Source organism: Erithacus rubecula, assembly GCF_903797595.1.
Source record: "Erithacus rubecula genome assembly, chromosome: 14".
Taxonomy (NCBI): Eukaryota; Metazoa; Chordata; class Aves; order Passeriformes; family Muscicapidae; genus Erithacus; species Erithacus rubecula.
In genome coordinates this window covers 11,219,354-11,234,965 of record NC_136666.1, presented here as the reverse complement: position 1 = coordinate 11,234,965, position 15,612 = coordinate 11,219,354, and the positions used below count along the sequence as shown (strand labels likewise).

The 15,612-nt window shown below is 42.9% G+C and overlaps 1 protein-coding gene across 4 annotated transcripts; it reads left to right on the top strand.

Annotated features, from left to right (window-relative positions):
* The first annotated feature begins 11,879 nt into the window (after nt 1-11,879).
* Nucleotides 11,880-15,612, top strand: RAMAC (RNA guanine-7 methyltransferase activating subunit). 4 transcript variants are annotated; one of them, XM_079317672.1, is made up of 3 exons: nt 11,880-11,952; nt 13,787-13,961; nt 15,184-15,612. In XM_079317672.1, exons 2-3 carry the CDS (start codon nt 13,795-13,797, stop codon nt 15,371-15,373), a joined length of 357 nt encoding a protein of 118 aa, XP_079173798.1. In that variant the 5' UTR covers nt 11,880-11,952; nt 13,787-13,794; the 3' UTR covers nt 15,374-15,612. The 4 variants fall into 4 exon arrangements, with proteins under 4 accessions (XP_079173798.1, XP_079173799.1, XP_079173800.1 ...); XM_079317673.1 differs by lacking the exon at nt 11,880-11,952 and adding an exon at nt 11,981-12,132; XM_079317674.1 differs by lacking the exon at nt 11,880-11,952 and adding an exon at nt 12,178-12,319.

Sequence of the window (15,612 nt, the reverse complement as noted above, 5' to 3'; positions counted from 1 at the left end):
CATTGATGTAGACACTTTGATTATGTCCACTGCACTGTAAAGGAAGTAAGGCTGGTCACCTGTCAGCTTTTTTCTGTACATAGTGAGCCTTGCTGCTCTGCCCTGGATCCATGCCAATTTGGACTGGTTTGGCAGGGGACAGACTGGGACTCTGCAGAGTAGGGGAGGAGCACTGCACATGAATGTCCTTACAGCTTGTGTTTGAGTCTATTTCCTTGGTCATATGCACAAAAATACTGCTTTTTGAGCACACATGCATGAGTGATGATCTTCATAAAGCTGTTCAAAGGCATGTGCAGGTCTCCCAGATGATGAGATGGATCCTGACTTGCTCCTCAAACTACCAAATATGTTCAATTTTTCCCTTCCAATATGCAGTGCTTTGCATTTCATATGGCACTTTAGAAGTTATCAGTTTTTCACTCAAAATTTATTTTGGGGGTTTTCTTTTTAAATCCCCAGAGAAGAAAAAAAAAAAAAAAAAAGGATCCATTTCATCTGCAAATACAGATTTTGACTCTGGTTTCCTTCCAGGCTTATATCATAAAATTCCTTTTATTTGCATTTTATAAGATGGAAGTTAGAGCAATCAGGCACTGATTATGCAAACAGGGTAGATTAGTTTTCTTTTAAACTAATTCAGATCAAAATTGTTGGTCCTGGCAGGCCAAATTATACAAGAGAAAGGAGAAGGGAAGAACTGTATGTCTTGTCTGTTAGAAGCAGGACCCTCATATTGCAACTTGGCTGTCACAATGATGGTGACAGCCAAGGCTACAGCAGAGAAGCAGATAATAGGGAAGGGAAAAGATATTCACATTTTTGGTGAAAGCTTAATTTTCAAACATGCAGAATTGTATGACCATACATTTCAGCAAAACATTTTGCTCACATGTAAATTTTCTTGTAGCTTGGGAGTTTTTAATTCTCAGGCCCTTTCTACCATCTGTAACTCAATCTCTATTTTTTAAAGAAATTGCAGACATCTGTTTAAATACCCATCTCTTCCGTCAGATGGGATTTTGGATTCAAAAATCTAAGCTCAAAAATAATACTAAAGTTGGATTTCATTTCCAAGCAACCAGAGAGTGGCATTTTGAATGCTGCCTTGCCAATGAGCCCAGTGTGCAGTGCTGGCTGTGTTGGGCTCTCCAGGGCAGCAGCAGGGGCTGCTGTGGGTCTGGGCAAGGGGGTCCTGCTGCACAGGGGCAGAAGGAGATGGGGAGGTGGAACAGATCCCCCCAGGCTCATGGCAGGAGCCAGGGGAGGGAATGAGAAGGAAATGTGGGATGTTGCTGGAGGCTATAGTGAGAAATGTGTTTTTTCCTTTTTTCAGCCTGTCCTTCTCCAAGTCACTGTTTCCCCCTTGCCCTTCTCCCGGGTCTGTGTGTGCCAGCAGGCAGGTCTTTATCCCCCAGCCACCTCTCAATGGGTCCCATTGCCTCTCTCTCAAGGAAACACTGAAGAGAAAGAGAGACTGGGGCCAGATATTTCACAGCATTTTAGTTTTCCAGAACTGTTGCCTTGGCTGCTTGTGGGAATTTGTACCTGAGGCTGGTGCAACATACTTCACTCTTTGTGTTTCTTTTGGACTCCCTCATTGGTGAACTTTACCCCATAATCAGCCCCTTGCTTGCCTGACTGGAAAGGGAAGACATTTCCTGGGCACACCAGGGCTCTGATTCATTTCCAGGAATGCCCAGAGGCTTGTGTATTTCCTTGTGGCCTGAGGTGAGTGGATCCTTTGCCTGGATGAATCCTTCAAGGACTGAGCAGCACTGACACTGCCAGGTGAGAACAAAGTCACACAGGATTTCAAGCCTATTTACAAAACCTGATGGTTGGGGTGTAGTGGGGAGTACCTCAAACAATTAACCTGAGTTCTTAATGACACAAGTGGCACCACAGCACAAGGTTTTTCTCCTCCAGTTATGAAAAATACCTTGAATTCAGAGAAGTCAGACCTGGCTCAGAGATTGGAAGTTGTCAGGGTCCAGAACATCAGCTATGGGTATTTTTTACAGACAGTGGTCATTTTCATTTGTGAAGAAAATTGTTTGTGACCACAAAAGCTGTATTTTGCACCATTCTCTGAAAAAAGTGTTGAGCTTTTCACCTTGCAGACTGTCCTACAGAAAGCAATTAAGATGCACTTAGGAAGTAGGAAAATGTCTTTATGCTTCCAAAATTAGAAAAGAAAAACAATAAAACCAAGCAATCGCCAAAAACATAAACAAACAAACAAACAATCCCTACTTGCCTTAATTTATATCACTTCCAAATATAGAAAACTTAAAGATCTTGACTTATATCAGCCTTTTTGTCGAAGTTTTGCTAAACTACAATAATTAATCAATAATAATAGGCCACAAATCATGCTGGTTCTACTACACTAAAAATCCAGACCTCAGAAAGTAAAAAATTGCTATTTGATAATAGAATAACAAGATTACAGCTTCCACAGAGAAAGAAGAATACCTTGGTAAGAAAATGCATTTTAAAGGCCTCAATTGTGTTGCCAGTTGGGCTGGGTATCTTCCTGGATATTTCAAGGAGAGTTTCTACATTCCTAATTCTACTTTGTTCTGCAACAATACCTGGGTGACAAAATACATAAATGCTACCAATCAGTTAAATAAACATAATTGCTTTTTTCTTTTTTCAGCTCAGTATTTTTCTTCTCAGAAAGTATCTACTGCCAACACTCTTAAATTCAATCTTGCAAAATTCTACATAATAGAAGTTATACAGTTCTTGTATCTAACAGTAAACAGAAATTCCACTTTTTTTGGGAAATGTCATGGTCCTTGGGGGGATATATAAAATCCATACTCTTTGAAAAATCAGAGCAAAACATTAATCAATGCAAATATTTTTTTAAAACCCCAAACATTTTAGAGACGTGTTTGCAGCTGAAGCAGCCAGAGGAGCACTCTGTAGATCCAGAGTCCTTTCCTGGGTTTAGAATTAAAAGGATGGCATGCAGAGCAGCAGCCATGAGTAATATTAAACCAAGTTTTTCATCCACAGTTCAATTTGGGCTTTGGAGCTGGGGGAGGGGTCACTATGCACTACCATGGGAGATGACACCAAACAAATCCGTTTAACACTGTGGGACTTGAGCAAAGTGGAGAAGAACACTTAGAACTTCCAGAAAAGCTTTTAACTGTGTTTTGTTTTAATTTAGTCTTTAGCCAACAGAGAAATATTAATATGCACACATCAAAATCTTTTCTATATACTTGAGAAAATGAAGTCAGCTCTACAAACTATGGATGACACATATACTCTATTTTTCATTTACTGTTTCTTTTCAGAAGAGCACATGATTTATTTTGTGGAAGTACCAACATTTTCTAAGTTTAATTTGATCATTTTCCTTCAGGAATAGGCTAATCATCATCCACAGCCACCTTTAATATATATAATACTGTTCTTCTGCTCCTCTGTTTCTGACTGAGTATTCTCTCTATGTCCATCTGGTGAGTACCCCTTTCCCAAAATAGTTCATGACCACTCTTTCCTATATCTGCACGAGACATGTACTATTATTATATTTGCATGGAAGAAGTTAGATGATCCTCCAAAAACGTTTTTCAGTGATATCATTTGTCCAACTTGTAAATGGATTTACAGTTCTAAATGTGACATCATAAGTGGCAAGTGACAGAAGATCTAAGCAACACATATTTTTCAGTCTCCTGGAAATCTAGCCAGAATAGGTTTTTTATATCCTGTTTTTGCCCAAAATAATTAACACTTGGTCATAGAGAATAACCTGCAGCTATTGTTGTTCAGTATTCAATGTTTTTCCAATATTTAAAGCCAAACTGTTGCTGGGTTTAAGAACATGGTTTTTGAGATACAATTCCACAGCATAAGCTGCTGTGGGAAAGAGCAGGAGCCAGTCCTGGAAGCATAACAAAGCATGTTTTGAATGTACAGAACATGCAAAGCCACAAATGCCAGCTAGCACCACATGCTTAAAGCCACATTCAACAAACCAGAATTTCCTCAAGCACAATAAAGCCTGCTGTGACAAGTAACTAAACTCTTGAGGAAACAGCTGTTAAAATCCATTCTCCTCTCCAGCTAAAAGAATTCTCACTACACAAACACCTTCAACAAGTTGATGCTTTGCCTTTTGCTTTGTTTTTACATGCAGGCATCTCAAAGCAATAGCATCCACACAGAAGCCAGTCCTGGCCCCCATGATACTCCCCATGGAAAGAAACCCTTGTTTTGACTTCACTGATCATGGTTTGGTCATAATTGATTAATCCTCATTCCATTCCTGTGACACAAGGAGGGATACACAGAGATCACTTCACACATCAGTGCAGCACGGTGTTTCTGGAAAATATCAGCTGTTCCAAAACAGAGGAGCCCAGCGTGCACTTTGAAACAGGATGCAACGGCCAACACCATCTCCATCTGGAACAATACAGGAAATGCTGAGTGGCATCATTTAAAATAGATTTTGGCCAGCATACAGGGATTAAGAGATTTAATTTTCAAAAGGTGCACTGGGACCTTAAATAACCATAAATAGTCAGGACTTTGTATGGGAGCCTCACTGGAAGAGCAGCAGCACATGCAGTGTGGTGGCTCCTCATGCCATGGGAACACGTTGCTTCCCTACTGGATCATCTGCATCTTTCAACAGGACCAACAGGGCTCCCACGTCCTAGAGAGAGCCACCACAAAGTCCTGGCCCCACAGAATGCAAAATCACAGCAGTACTTGGAACCAGTGGAACACGGATCTCACTCCCTGGAAATAGTCTGTGAGATCTGGCAGCAGCATTTCCCATCAGATAGCAACCATGAGATCTTTGAAACCTTATATAACTGCTATCCTTAAATAAATCGTATATCTAGTTCATCATTTTCTCCCTGATTTAATTAGAATCGTGCTTAGTTTTTCAGGTTGGTGAAATCTTATCTTGCAATATGCTGCAGATGCTACTGCTTGGAGATTAATGTTTGCTTTTTAATTAAAGTTTTTACTTGGGAGGTTTGTGATATCCTCACACTACCATTTAACACCAAGAAAATAACTGTGTATTATTCTTAAAATGGGCAGCCATAGCATAATAAGAAACAATCATATTCAGAATATCACCAAGATCAACTATGTGGTTTTCATTTATATGTGAGGTTTTCTTAGCTTGTTTTTAATGAACCTCCATCAGAACCTCCATCAGAACTATGAATTTTCCATGATAATATCTCTATATTTTTTTAATTTTAGATTGTCAAGTAGTCAGCAAATTCTTCTGCTCTGTTGCCCACGAGCATCAGGAAGTTCATCTGAGCACTGCCATGCTCAGCAGCTGATTGCCCTCACAGCAGAGCTCTGCAGGTGGAGTGGGGTCAGGGGAGAAACAGCTACAGCTCCAGAAAGCAGGAAAGGGAGACCTGAAACAGGGAGGGTGAGCAGGGCCACAGGAGCAACAGCACTTTGGAAAGGTTCCAGGAGAGGAAACTGCTGCAAGAGTCTGGGGCAAAGATGGAGAAGAAATGACAGCAGAATTAAGGGAGGGAAGGATGCTGTGCCTCAACATCTGAGGCAGAGGTGCCCTGGGAGAGCAGGAGGGGTGCAGAGGGGTGGCAACCAACATATAATCTCCTGAAAGATTAGGAACTCTTGTTTGCTGGAAAGAATGATCTCAAGTCCTGATTTAGTAACAGGAGGGAGGGTTATTACTGCTCTGAGCAGTGTTGGCCAGACCCCCAGAAAAGCACCAAGCACCACACATCACAGACATCAGCTGAAAAGACAGTCACTTATCAAAGAGTTTCCAGGTTTTCTGTAGGCCAAGGCACAATGCAGGGATCAACAGAGGAGTGCTCCCAACAGGGAGCAGACTGCTCAGTCCAGATTTGCAAAATCCTGCAGGCTTCTCTGCAGCTCAGCTAATTCACTTATACCTTATTTCACAGTGCTGTCTCAATGCTGATTGGTATTTGCAACTTTTCAAAACAGTAACTTAACACTAAAAAGACTCTTTTAATTTGAGTTAGTACAAAGGTGGCCTATAGTGCAGCCCTTGCTTTCTCTAATGGTGCTTAAGAGGAGTTGCAAAGAACATTCAGGAACCCTCCTTACATGTGAAGACAAGAAAGAAGGGAGACCAATTCCTGTGGTAACAGCTTCCTGGTGAAGCCATCTGGGAAGAGCCATATTTAGTATCATATTTAGAGGGAGCATTACTGGCACATCTACCAGCAGGTTTCAGACCTGGGCTTCAGAGCAAACAGGGGAGCCTCAGGGCAATGCTCCAGTGCCCAAAGTCACCCTTCTGAGAAGGAAGACTCTGGGAGTAAAACAGGAGACCTAGATGTCCTCTTTAGAGGTTGAATATTTGATTTTGTATCTGAGGCATCTGACTGGAGTACAACAGGCAAACTGCACTGAGAGTCCATCCCAGGAGAAATCCTAGACCTTTGCTGAAAGGCATAACCACTTCTCCCTGCTAGATCCAGGGCTTTGCAAGGATCTGAGTTTCTGTTTAAAGACAGCAGCAATTGCTACCAGATGTGCCTGTCGGGGCCCTGAATGCAGGGACAGCCCTTAATTGGTGTGACCAGCCCTGGCCCCCTGCCCCAGGCATGGGGCCCTCTGCCCCTGCCCAGCTCTGCTCTGCCTGTTCATCTGGGCAGTGACCCACGTGCTGACCTGCATTTCTGCCTTGCCTTGGACTTGTCTCATCCCCATGGACTTGTCTGCCCGGCTGAGCTCTGGCAGCTGCCAGCCCTGGCCAGCCCTGCCTGGGGGCTGTGGGATGGGCTCCTGCCCCCTACCCTCCTGTCCCTCTCTGCTCCCCAATGGCAAGGAGGAAATGCTCTAAATTCCCCTTCCAAACTCAGATAGGAGCTACTAATTTGTATTTAACTTACAAGTTGGTCTCTCCATACTGCAGAGGATTTGAATGTTTTAGACTGGATATGGACAAGAGAAAAGAGACAAAACTGAAATTAAATATCCAACTGTAAAAGAAAATTGCATATGAATAAAATCTACTGCTAGAAACTTCTGCAAGTACCTTCTTTGTATTTTGCAACTGTCTTAACAATAGGTAATCCATGGTAGCACTGATTCACACATCCCAGCTTGCAGAATTACTTGACATCTAAAAAGCATCTGAGTTGGAGTTGAGACAGCCTGACGATCATGATGAGTTTGATATCTAAGCATTTGGCTACTCCATTTTCAAGCAGTTCCACAGAAGTACACTTAAAGTGCCTGAATATTCCTTCCACTTTTTTTTTTTTTTCTTTTTCTTTTTTTCCTCCCACCTTCCAATTTGTACAGTACCTACATCTAGGAAATGACATAACCTGTGCACCAGATGTGCTGTGTAAAACTTCTGCCTGCCCCTCAGCCCCAGCATGTGTGCCCCACAGGGTCTAACCCACCTCCACCCCAAATGAGGAACATATGGAGCACCAGGAATGGCAGAAACAAGACTTTGCTTTGAACTACATTCCTCCTATCAAAGGGTCCTCTGTCTTGCCTTCTTCTTCTCCATTCCTCTGGGTAATCATGAGGAAAGAACTGAACATTTGGAAAAACCTCCTGGGGACAAATTCATTGCTAGTGTAACTCTGCTGAAGTTAATGGTGTTGCACCTTGGATTAAAATGGCACCATAATATTAAAAACCAGAGAGACAGCATACTACCCTGTAATTACTGTCTAAGAGAGAAAAAAATAATAAAAATGATTCATTCTTATGGACCCCAAAGGGCACAGCTGGCTTAGTCAGTTTAAAAGGTGAAAACAAAAAAAACCAGCTAGAATGTAGTGATTTAAAATTTGTATATATGTATATAAATATGGATAAATGACAGTCATATTTTAAAAACTATATGCTAGAAATATAACTTAAAGTGACTGTGAGTTTTAAAAGACAGACAACAGAAGTAGCACTTAGGAAAATTAAAGGCCTTCTTTTGTGCTGGCATAAATTAGGAATAAATTCTTTCTAATCAAGCCTTACACTGTTGTAAACTTAATGCAAAGGAATTGGGTCTCACAGCACCAAAATTGTATTCTGTAACACAGTCAAGCACTAGGAATTGCATTTTCCCCTTTTTAAAAAAAGGACAATGTTATTTTTTTATCCAGTTAACATTTAAAGGTCATTGTTATGGGAAGGAAACATTTCTTGTATTAAGTTTACTGAAGTCCTTAGAAACACGCAGTCTGTTCCTTTATGGACTTCACAACACCAGATGGAGGTGTGTGAAAGACACTCTGAGGCTCAGTGATGCTGTACAGGATAACAGCAAAGGCAGAGCAGGGATGTGACAGGAGAGCTGCACGGGCTTTAGAGGCATTTGTCAGCAGCAGCTGTTGTATCTCTTTCTTTCTTATTATTTAAGTGAGGCTCATCTAGGCAATAATCCTTTCCAGCCAAAGGAATAAAATCCCATGATGAGAACTCATCTTCTGAGCACAGGAGGTCCTGGAGAAGGAGCACAACCCCCAGTATTTCTGCAGATTGGCTAAACAGTGTCTCTGCTCACCTACCTCCCAGTGCAATGAATGGTCGAGCAAACACTTGGCACTCATTATTGCTCAGATGTGCCCTGGTGGTCTCACAGCCCCTCGTGCCAGAGAAACACAGCTTTCCTTTATGTGTAATCAATAACAAGGCTGCCACACATACCCTTTGTACCTGCTGGAGCCAGAACACCAAGTCTTGCTCTCCCTAGCTGTGCCAGACATCCCTATTTCCTAGAATAAATTACCTGGGGAAATCAGGTTTCCTTGTACAAACAAACCAGGCTTTCAGTTACACAGTAACTGAGACATTCAAAAATAAACGGGGGGAGAGGGAAATTGGCTGACAGGAAACCACTGAGGAGTTTCGGCAAGCTAAAAAAAAAAAAAAAAATCAGAGTTTTGAAGACAAACTTCTCCCAAAATATTTTCTGATATGTTGTTTTGTTATTAAAAATCCCCAGTAGGATCCATAATCATCTATGGAGGTTTTGCTGCTTATTTGTCTATAGACAAATATTTCTTCAATCAGACAGGCCCCAATTACAAGTGGTTACAAGTGATGTTAATTTCTTAGTTGATTTCTCAAAGTAGATATTAACACTAGAGAAAAATAATTGCTCCTATTTAAAGACAGAGAAATGCCCCTCCCCAAAGTAGTTCTCATTTTCTCTTGCTACTGAGATAGACACATGCTGAATTTTCATTAAAAATGTCACAGCTGTCAAGCTCAACTGAGACAGAGCAATGAACACAGCCTTTAAAATAACAGAAAATTACAAAATATATAGGATTTTAAACAAAATTGGAATGTTTTCCTTTTCCTCCTTGATACAGGCTGGTTATTTTGTAGACAATATTTACCTCTTTACCTATGAACTGTCTGTAATAATGGAAATTAATTTTCAAATTAAAGTTGAGCATAATGAAAATACATTAGTCTAGAAGCTGGCAATTTAGGCAAAATATCAAGTATAGAGTTCTGTGACAGAACAGCAAGAGTTATCAAGGCTAAATAGCTCTAAAAACCCCTGTCATTTTCCATTGTTTCAAGGCAAACAAGACTTTGCTAGTTTTAGCACATACCCTTTTTCTCAGCCAGGAAGATCCATTCTACAAAAGTTTAATTAATTTCCAATAGGCTACAAGGAAAAAGTCTTAGTTCAAAATTTGGAAGATAAGACTCCATCTAACAGCACGTTATTTAACATAATGAAATCCACAGGAAAAAAAGCAAACCCTTTGAGGCTTTATCACACTGCAGTAGACTTCAGAGATGCTGATTACGAGATGGTGTTCACACAAAAACAACACATTAATTACCCAGAGAGCCTTGAAGTGAGCAGAAAGATTGCAAGAGTGGATTATCAATTTCTCTGTCTTGACAACACTTGGAACTTGACCTTTTAAGCACTCAGGCACCTAGTCTGTAGGTATGTGCTATGTGAAGCATTTAGTGGGTGTTGAAAGTTCTGCTCTGTGACAATACTCATTTCTGAGTGCCTTTATTCCTTTAAAAATCATCTGTCACTGCAGTTCTTTTATATGCAGTTTGAATTTCAGAATAACATCTAAAAGAAATCTTAGGATATTGCCTGGATCATGATCTCCTTCTTGATATAACCCAAAGTATGCATAAAGACGTGACAAAAGAGAACCAAAGCAAAAATACCATATATAAATATATATTAGATATAATTGTGTGCCACTCTGGTTTAGCCATTCCCTGCAACTGTTTTTCTATGCAAAACATGCTGATGAAAGCACCTTTCCAAAATTGTAATTTGTGAAATATACTGCTTATAGGATTACAAGGGGCCCATGCCTTCAACAAAACTTATATTTATGCTTAAATTATGTACCTGATTAGCTGTGTGGATGTCTTGAGACTATAATTAAAGGTTTAATATTAAGTTTGATCTTTTAATGAAAAATGTCATCCATGAAACAGCAGACTAGAGCCTCAAAAATAAAGCAAGTGTGTACCTTTTATTAAGAACCATCTCCTTAACTTTATGCATGAAATCCTCTGTAGACACACCTGAAACTGCAATATCCAGCGATCAAAATGAAACATGTCTGGAGAAGAAATAAAATCCTGCTTACTTTTGCCCATTTCAAAGAGGCAGTCGGTAGGAGAGGGATTATAAGGGGAAAGCTTAAGCAAAAAAATATTATTTTTCAGCCTCAATGACAATTTCTTTGGCTTAGAGCTGCCTATCCGAGCTAAGATGTTTGCATTATGATATTTGGATTGAGGCCATCGTTTCCAATTCTGCGAGTGACAATACACACCTGCTGTAGATCACACAGGAGAGCAGATTGTAATTATTGCTGTTTATATCAAACAAAGAGCACTTATTCGTTTTTGGAGAGTTGGATGCTGCTGTTGCTGTTGCCGGGGTATTTTGTTTCAAGTGATCCACCTGATTATTAGTCTCTGCTTTGCTAGTGCCTGCGAGCAATAGAATCTCTTGCGGAGCTTGTAAAAAAACCATTGCTTTCTGAAAGGGTCCTATAAAAAAAAAAACCAAACACAAAAACATTTCTTATAAACAGCACAAGAGACCGCTTAAAAATCATTGGCTTAAGTGTTGTGGAAATTAGTCAGCACTGCAAATACATCAGCGCAGCGGGAACAAGGCAAGTTGGGACCAGGGACACCGACACCGTTTCTGCTGCGGGAAGGTCTCGATGCCTCCAGTCCAACCTCACCCGTGTTAAAGGTGACCAGCCCGATGTTCTGAGGCTCACACGTAATTTCATCTGTTCTCAGGGTGGCAGGACTGACCGCTATCCACAGCACTGGGGGACCGTGGATGTGCAGCTGGAGCCGGCGCCAGCACAGAATCATTTTGGTTTACACGGAGTTATTTGGCCTGCCAAAAAGCTTCACGTCATCTTACCTCCCTCACGTAGCAGTCAACACATCCCAAAGCTTTTTTATACCAGAAATACACTTAAAGGGCATGATAGACGCCGTGCTGACTTCACCTTTTTCATTTGCACTTTTTGGTTAAAACCCAAACATTTCAGGTGTCGCCTCCTTAAAACTCGCGTGGCAGCGAAGGAAAGAGCCACACCAGCCTCGATATTACTGCTGCCAACGCGCTTTGGATCCAACCCTGACCTGTGGGAAGGAATCGCTGGTTCCACTCTGCCCGCCCCGGTGTCCCGTGTCCCTCCCCGGTGTCTCCTGTCCCTCCCCGGTGTGTTCCCTGTCCCTCCCCGGTGTGTCTCCTGTCACTCCCCGGTGTCTCCTGTCCCTCCCCGGTGTTCCCTGTCCCTCCCCGGTGTCTCCTGTCCCTCCCCGGTGTCCCGTGTCCTTCCCCGGTGTGTCTCCTGTCCCTCCCCGGTGTCCCGTGTCCCGCCCCGGCGCGGGAAGCGGCGGGGCCCGGCCCGGAAGAGGCGGGATCGCGGCGGCTGCGGCGGCTGAGGCGCGGTGAGGGGCGGCGAGGGGCGGCGGGGAGGCTGTGAGGGAGGAGGGAGCGGGAGCGACCCCCGCGTGCTCTCTCCGCTCTGTCGGGCCCGCTGTGAGGGGAGGGCGCTCCGGCGGGGCCCTGCTGCGGGAGCCGGCCCGCTCCGGCGCTCTCTGCTCGGCCTTGGCTGCAGGGTGTCCCCGGTACGGGCCCCGCGGGGTGAATGTGGTATTAACAGGATAAACTGTGAGGGGAACACCTCCAGCTGCTCGGGAGAAGCTGTAGCGGCGGGTCCCCCGGGCAGTGCTACCCCCGCCGCCCTCACCCCGGCTGCTTTAGTCTTGAGAAGCGAAGTTCCTTGGAGATAGCCCGTAATAAAAAACTAACGAGGTTAGCTGCGGGCAGAGGAAAGGAGGATGAGTTACTCCTGCATCCTGCAGGAATAACTCCTACATTTGCCTCAGAGAGGTGTGCAGCGGCGGTGGGAGGGCTGCCCAGGGCTCCTGAGGCTGCAGACACCAATGGCTGAGGGGAGCTGGGCTGCAGGAGCACTGTGCTGATTGCCCCAGGGGAGCTGGGCTGAGGAGCACTGTGCTGATTGCTCCAGGGGAGCTGGGCTGCAGGGCACTGTGCTGATTGCCCCAGGGGAGCTGGGCTGCAGGGCACTGTGCTGATTCCCTGTCTGTCCCAGGGGAGCTGGGCTGCAGGGCACTGTGCTGATTGCTCCAGGGGAGCTGGGCTGCAGGAGCACTGTGCTGATTGCTCCAGGGGAGCTGGGCTGCAGGAGCACTGTGCTGATTGCTCCAGGGGAGCTGGGCTGCAGGGCACTGTGCTGATTGCTCCAGGGGAGCTGGGCTGCAGGGCACTGTGCTGATTGCTCCAGGGGAGCTGGGCTGCAGGGCACTGTGCTGATTGCCCCAGGGGAGCTGGGCTGAGGAGCACCGTGCTGATTGCTCCAGGGGAGTTGGGCTGCAGGGCACTGTGCTGATTGCCCCAGGGGAGTTGGGCTGCAGGGCACTGTGCTGATTGCCCCAGGGGAGCTGGGCTGCAGGAGCACTGTGCTGATTGCCCCAGGGGAGCTGGGCTGCAGGAGCACTGTGCTGATTCCCTGTCTGCCCCAGGGGAGCTGGGCTGCAGGGCACTGTGCTGATTCCCTATCTGCTCACAGCTACAGCGGGCAGAGGCTCCACACTTGGTCATTGAGGGTGTATATTTTGTATATTTTAGCTCCCGGGGTCCTGCCAGCAAGTCTTTGGGAGACAGCAGAAGAGCCTATTCTGGAAGTCCAGAGCCAGATACTGTAAATTATGTGGGGCTTGTTAAGACCGTGGGCTTAGCCTTTAAATTTGCTATTAAGACCATATTTGCTGATGGACAGTACCAGATAACACCAACATCTGAATGGCAAATGCATATATACAAAAATAAGGAAACTAAGCCCTTAAGCATAAGTCTCATCAGACAGGCATATTATGAGGTAATTTAGCATCCTCTTAGGTCCTCACCTTTCCCTGAATGAAGCTATTAACACATAAGTTACTGTGAATAAATGTGTTTACTTTGCCTGTCTTGCTGGTTATGTGTATCTGTAGGCTTTGCATGATATTCTCCTCTAGCAAACTTTTGAAGTTGATTATGGGAACTCTTTTCCTGTTAAAAGTCAGTATCAGGAGTAGATAGAGAACATGTTCTGAAGCACTTTTTCCTGTGAGGCATCTGTGATGTCTTCCCAAAACCCAACAGCTGTGTTAATCTAACTTCCTTGTCCTTCATTTTCACGACATGGATTTTGGTAGCTATGACGAGGAGAGTCTTCACACATTGCTAAAGCCACTTTTGTTGTGTTCACCTTTAAAGTTTTCAGAATGACTTCCTTGGCTGACATGCCCCCAAATTATGAAATGATGTTTGCTCATCGATTCACATCAGATGATGAAGAATACCAAGAATATCTGAAACGCCCTGCAGATCCTCCTCCCATAGTTGAAGAATGGAGAAACAGATCTGGTGGCAACCAGCGAAACAGAGATCGGTACTGGTTTTTCTGTTTAATTGTGGTAACTTCACAAACACAGTTAAATTATAATTGATTTCAGAAGAAGTATGAAGAGAACAGTCTGTGCTGTTCATTGGAGTATTTCATTATTACTTTGTAGGTAACTGTGTTTAAGAGAAATACAGTCTTCTGTAATGAGGTTTTACATTTTCTCTGTATTGACTGGCGTTTTGTGTTGTGTATAAAAGTACTAAATTATTTGCTTTTTAGTAAAGAATAAGCTGGAACCACTGAACCCATTGCTCTGGGGTTTGTCATTGCTCAGCCAGAAACATTTTTCCAGAGGGAAAATACAAGATTTCTGCAAAACTAAGCAGCCTATCTTATGTTGGATGATAACTGTCAGGAAGATGTTCAAAGGAACAAGCTACTAGTGTGATTATCTGTTACTAGCTGTCCAGAAAACATTTCATTTGTAAGCTAAATATTTGCTGTACTTTTTAAGATTAGCCTGTATTTCTTTTATTCAGTAGAAGTGACTGTAAAATCAATCATCCAGTCTGCCTGGCAAGTACAGTGTTATCTGCCAAAGCAAAATACTTTGAATTATTTCTTTAAGATGTAATTGCAGCTTTTTACTGAATTTTGGACAGATTTTTGAGTGACTGAAAAACAACAATTACAGCATATAGTACATTTGGGAATACTAACATCAGCCTTTAATATAAAGTAGTTAAACTCAGTTCAGCCAACAATTGGGAAAACTCCTTAGCTAAATATCTAAATAGAATTTGTGCCTTATCATTGTAACTTTTTCTCACCTTAGAAGCTTGTCATTAAGTTAAATAGAATCAAAGATTAAACACAGGTGATTGTTTAAGGTGTTCTTAAAAGCTCTGTGACTCTTTGAACTGATGACCTCTTACACCCACACTATGGTCACAAAGTGAAATTTTTGCAAGTGTTGTTTGCACCACACCATTTGCAAACAAAATTACTATGAGGCAGCTCAGGCATTGATAGGAATTGAGATGGCTGAAAAGACAAAATTCAGACTGAACAATGGCTACATAGCACTGATAAGGTACAGGGTCTTGAGTGTGGGAATCTGCTGTGGTAGCAGTGTTTTAGCAGTAGCATGTGTTTTAGGGAATATTCTAATGCCAGGACTCAGTGCTGTTAGGTAGAGTTCATTATAATTCATTTTTCTAGACTTGTTATAATTTATGTCAGACTTTGATGTATCTTCTCATTGCAGGTTTCAAGATGGCAGATATTTTCGAGGGGACAGATACAACTGGCAGGGTGACTACAGGTCTAATCAGAGGCCAGACAGAGGCTGGGGTCACAACTACCAGCAGCACAGACAAGGACAATCCTACTCATCCCACTATGGACAATATGGCTACAACTCCTACAACCCGGGGCCTCGCTACCATCCCTACTGATATTCTTGTGGGTTAAAAGTACAGTGATGCTATCTAACAAATTGTTAGCTTTTAGTTTTCTTATTTTTTCCACCGTTTATAGATGACTGAAGAACCAGTGTTACAGCCCAGTGCTGTTTTTCTGTAGTGTGAAATGAAAAAGGGAACTCCTTTTATGAATAATAAAATCACATTAATATGGAGTTTATTTAGAGTCTGTAGATTTTAGATTAAATTTTTATCTCCTTCTTTTGACTGAA

Coding starts and splice junctions, on each gene's coding strand:
- RAMAC (XM_079317672.1), top strand. CDS start 13,795: ATGACTTCCTTGGCTGACATGCCCCCAAATTATGAAATGATGTTTGCT. Junction 13,962..15,183: donor AACCAGCGAAACAGAGATCG/GTACTGGTTTTT, acceptor TTCTCATTGCAG/GTTTCAAGATGGCAGATATT.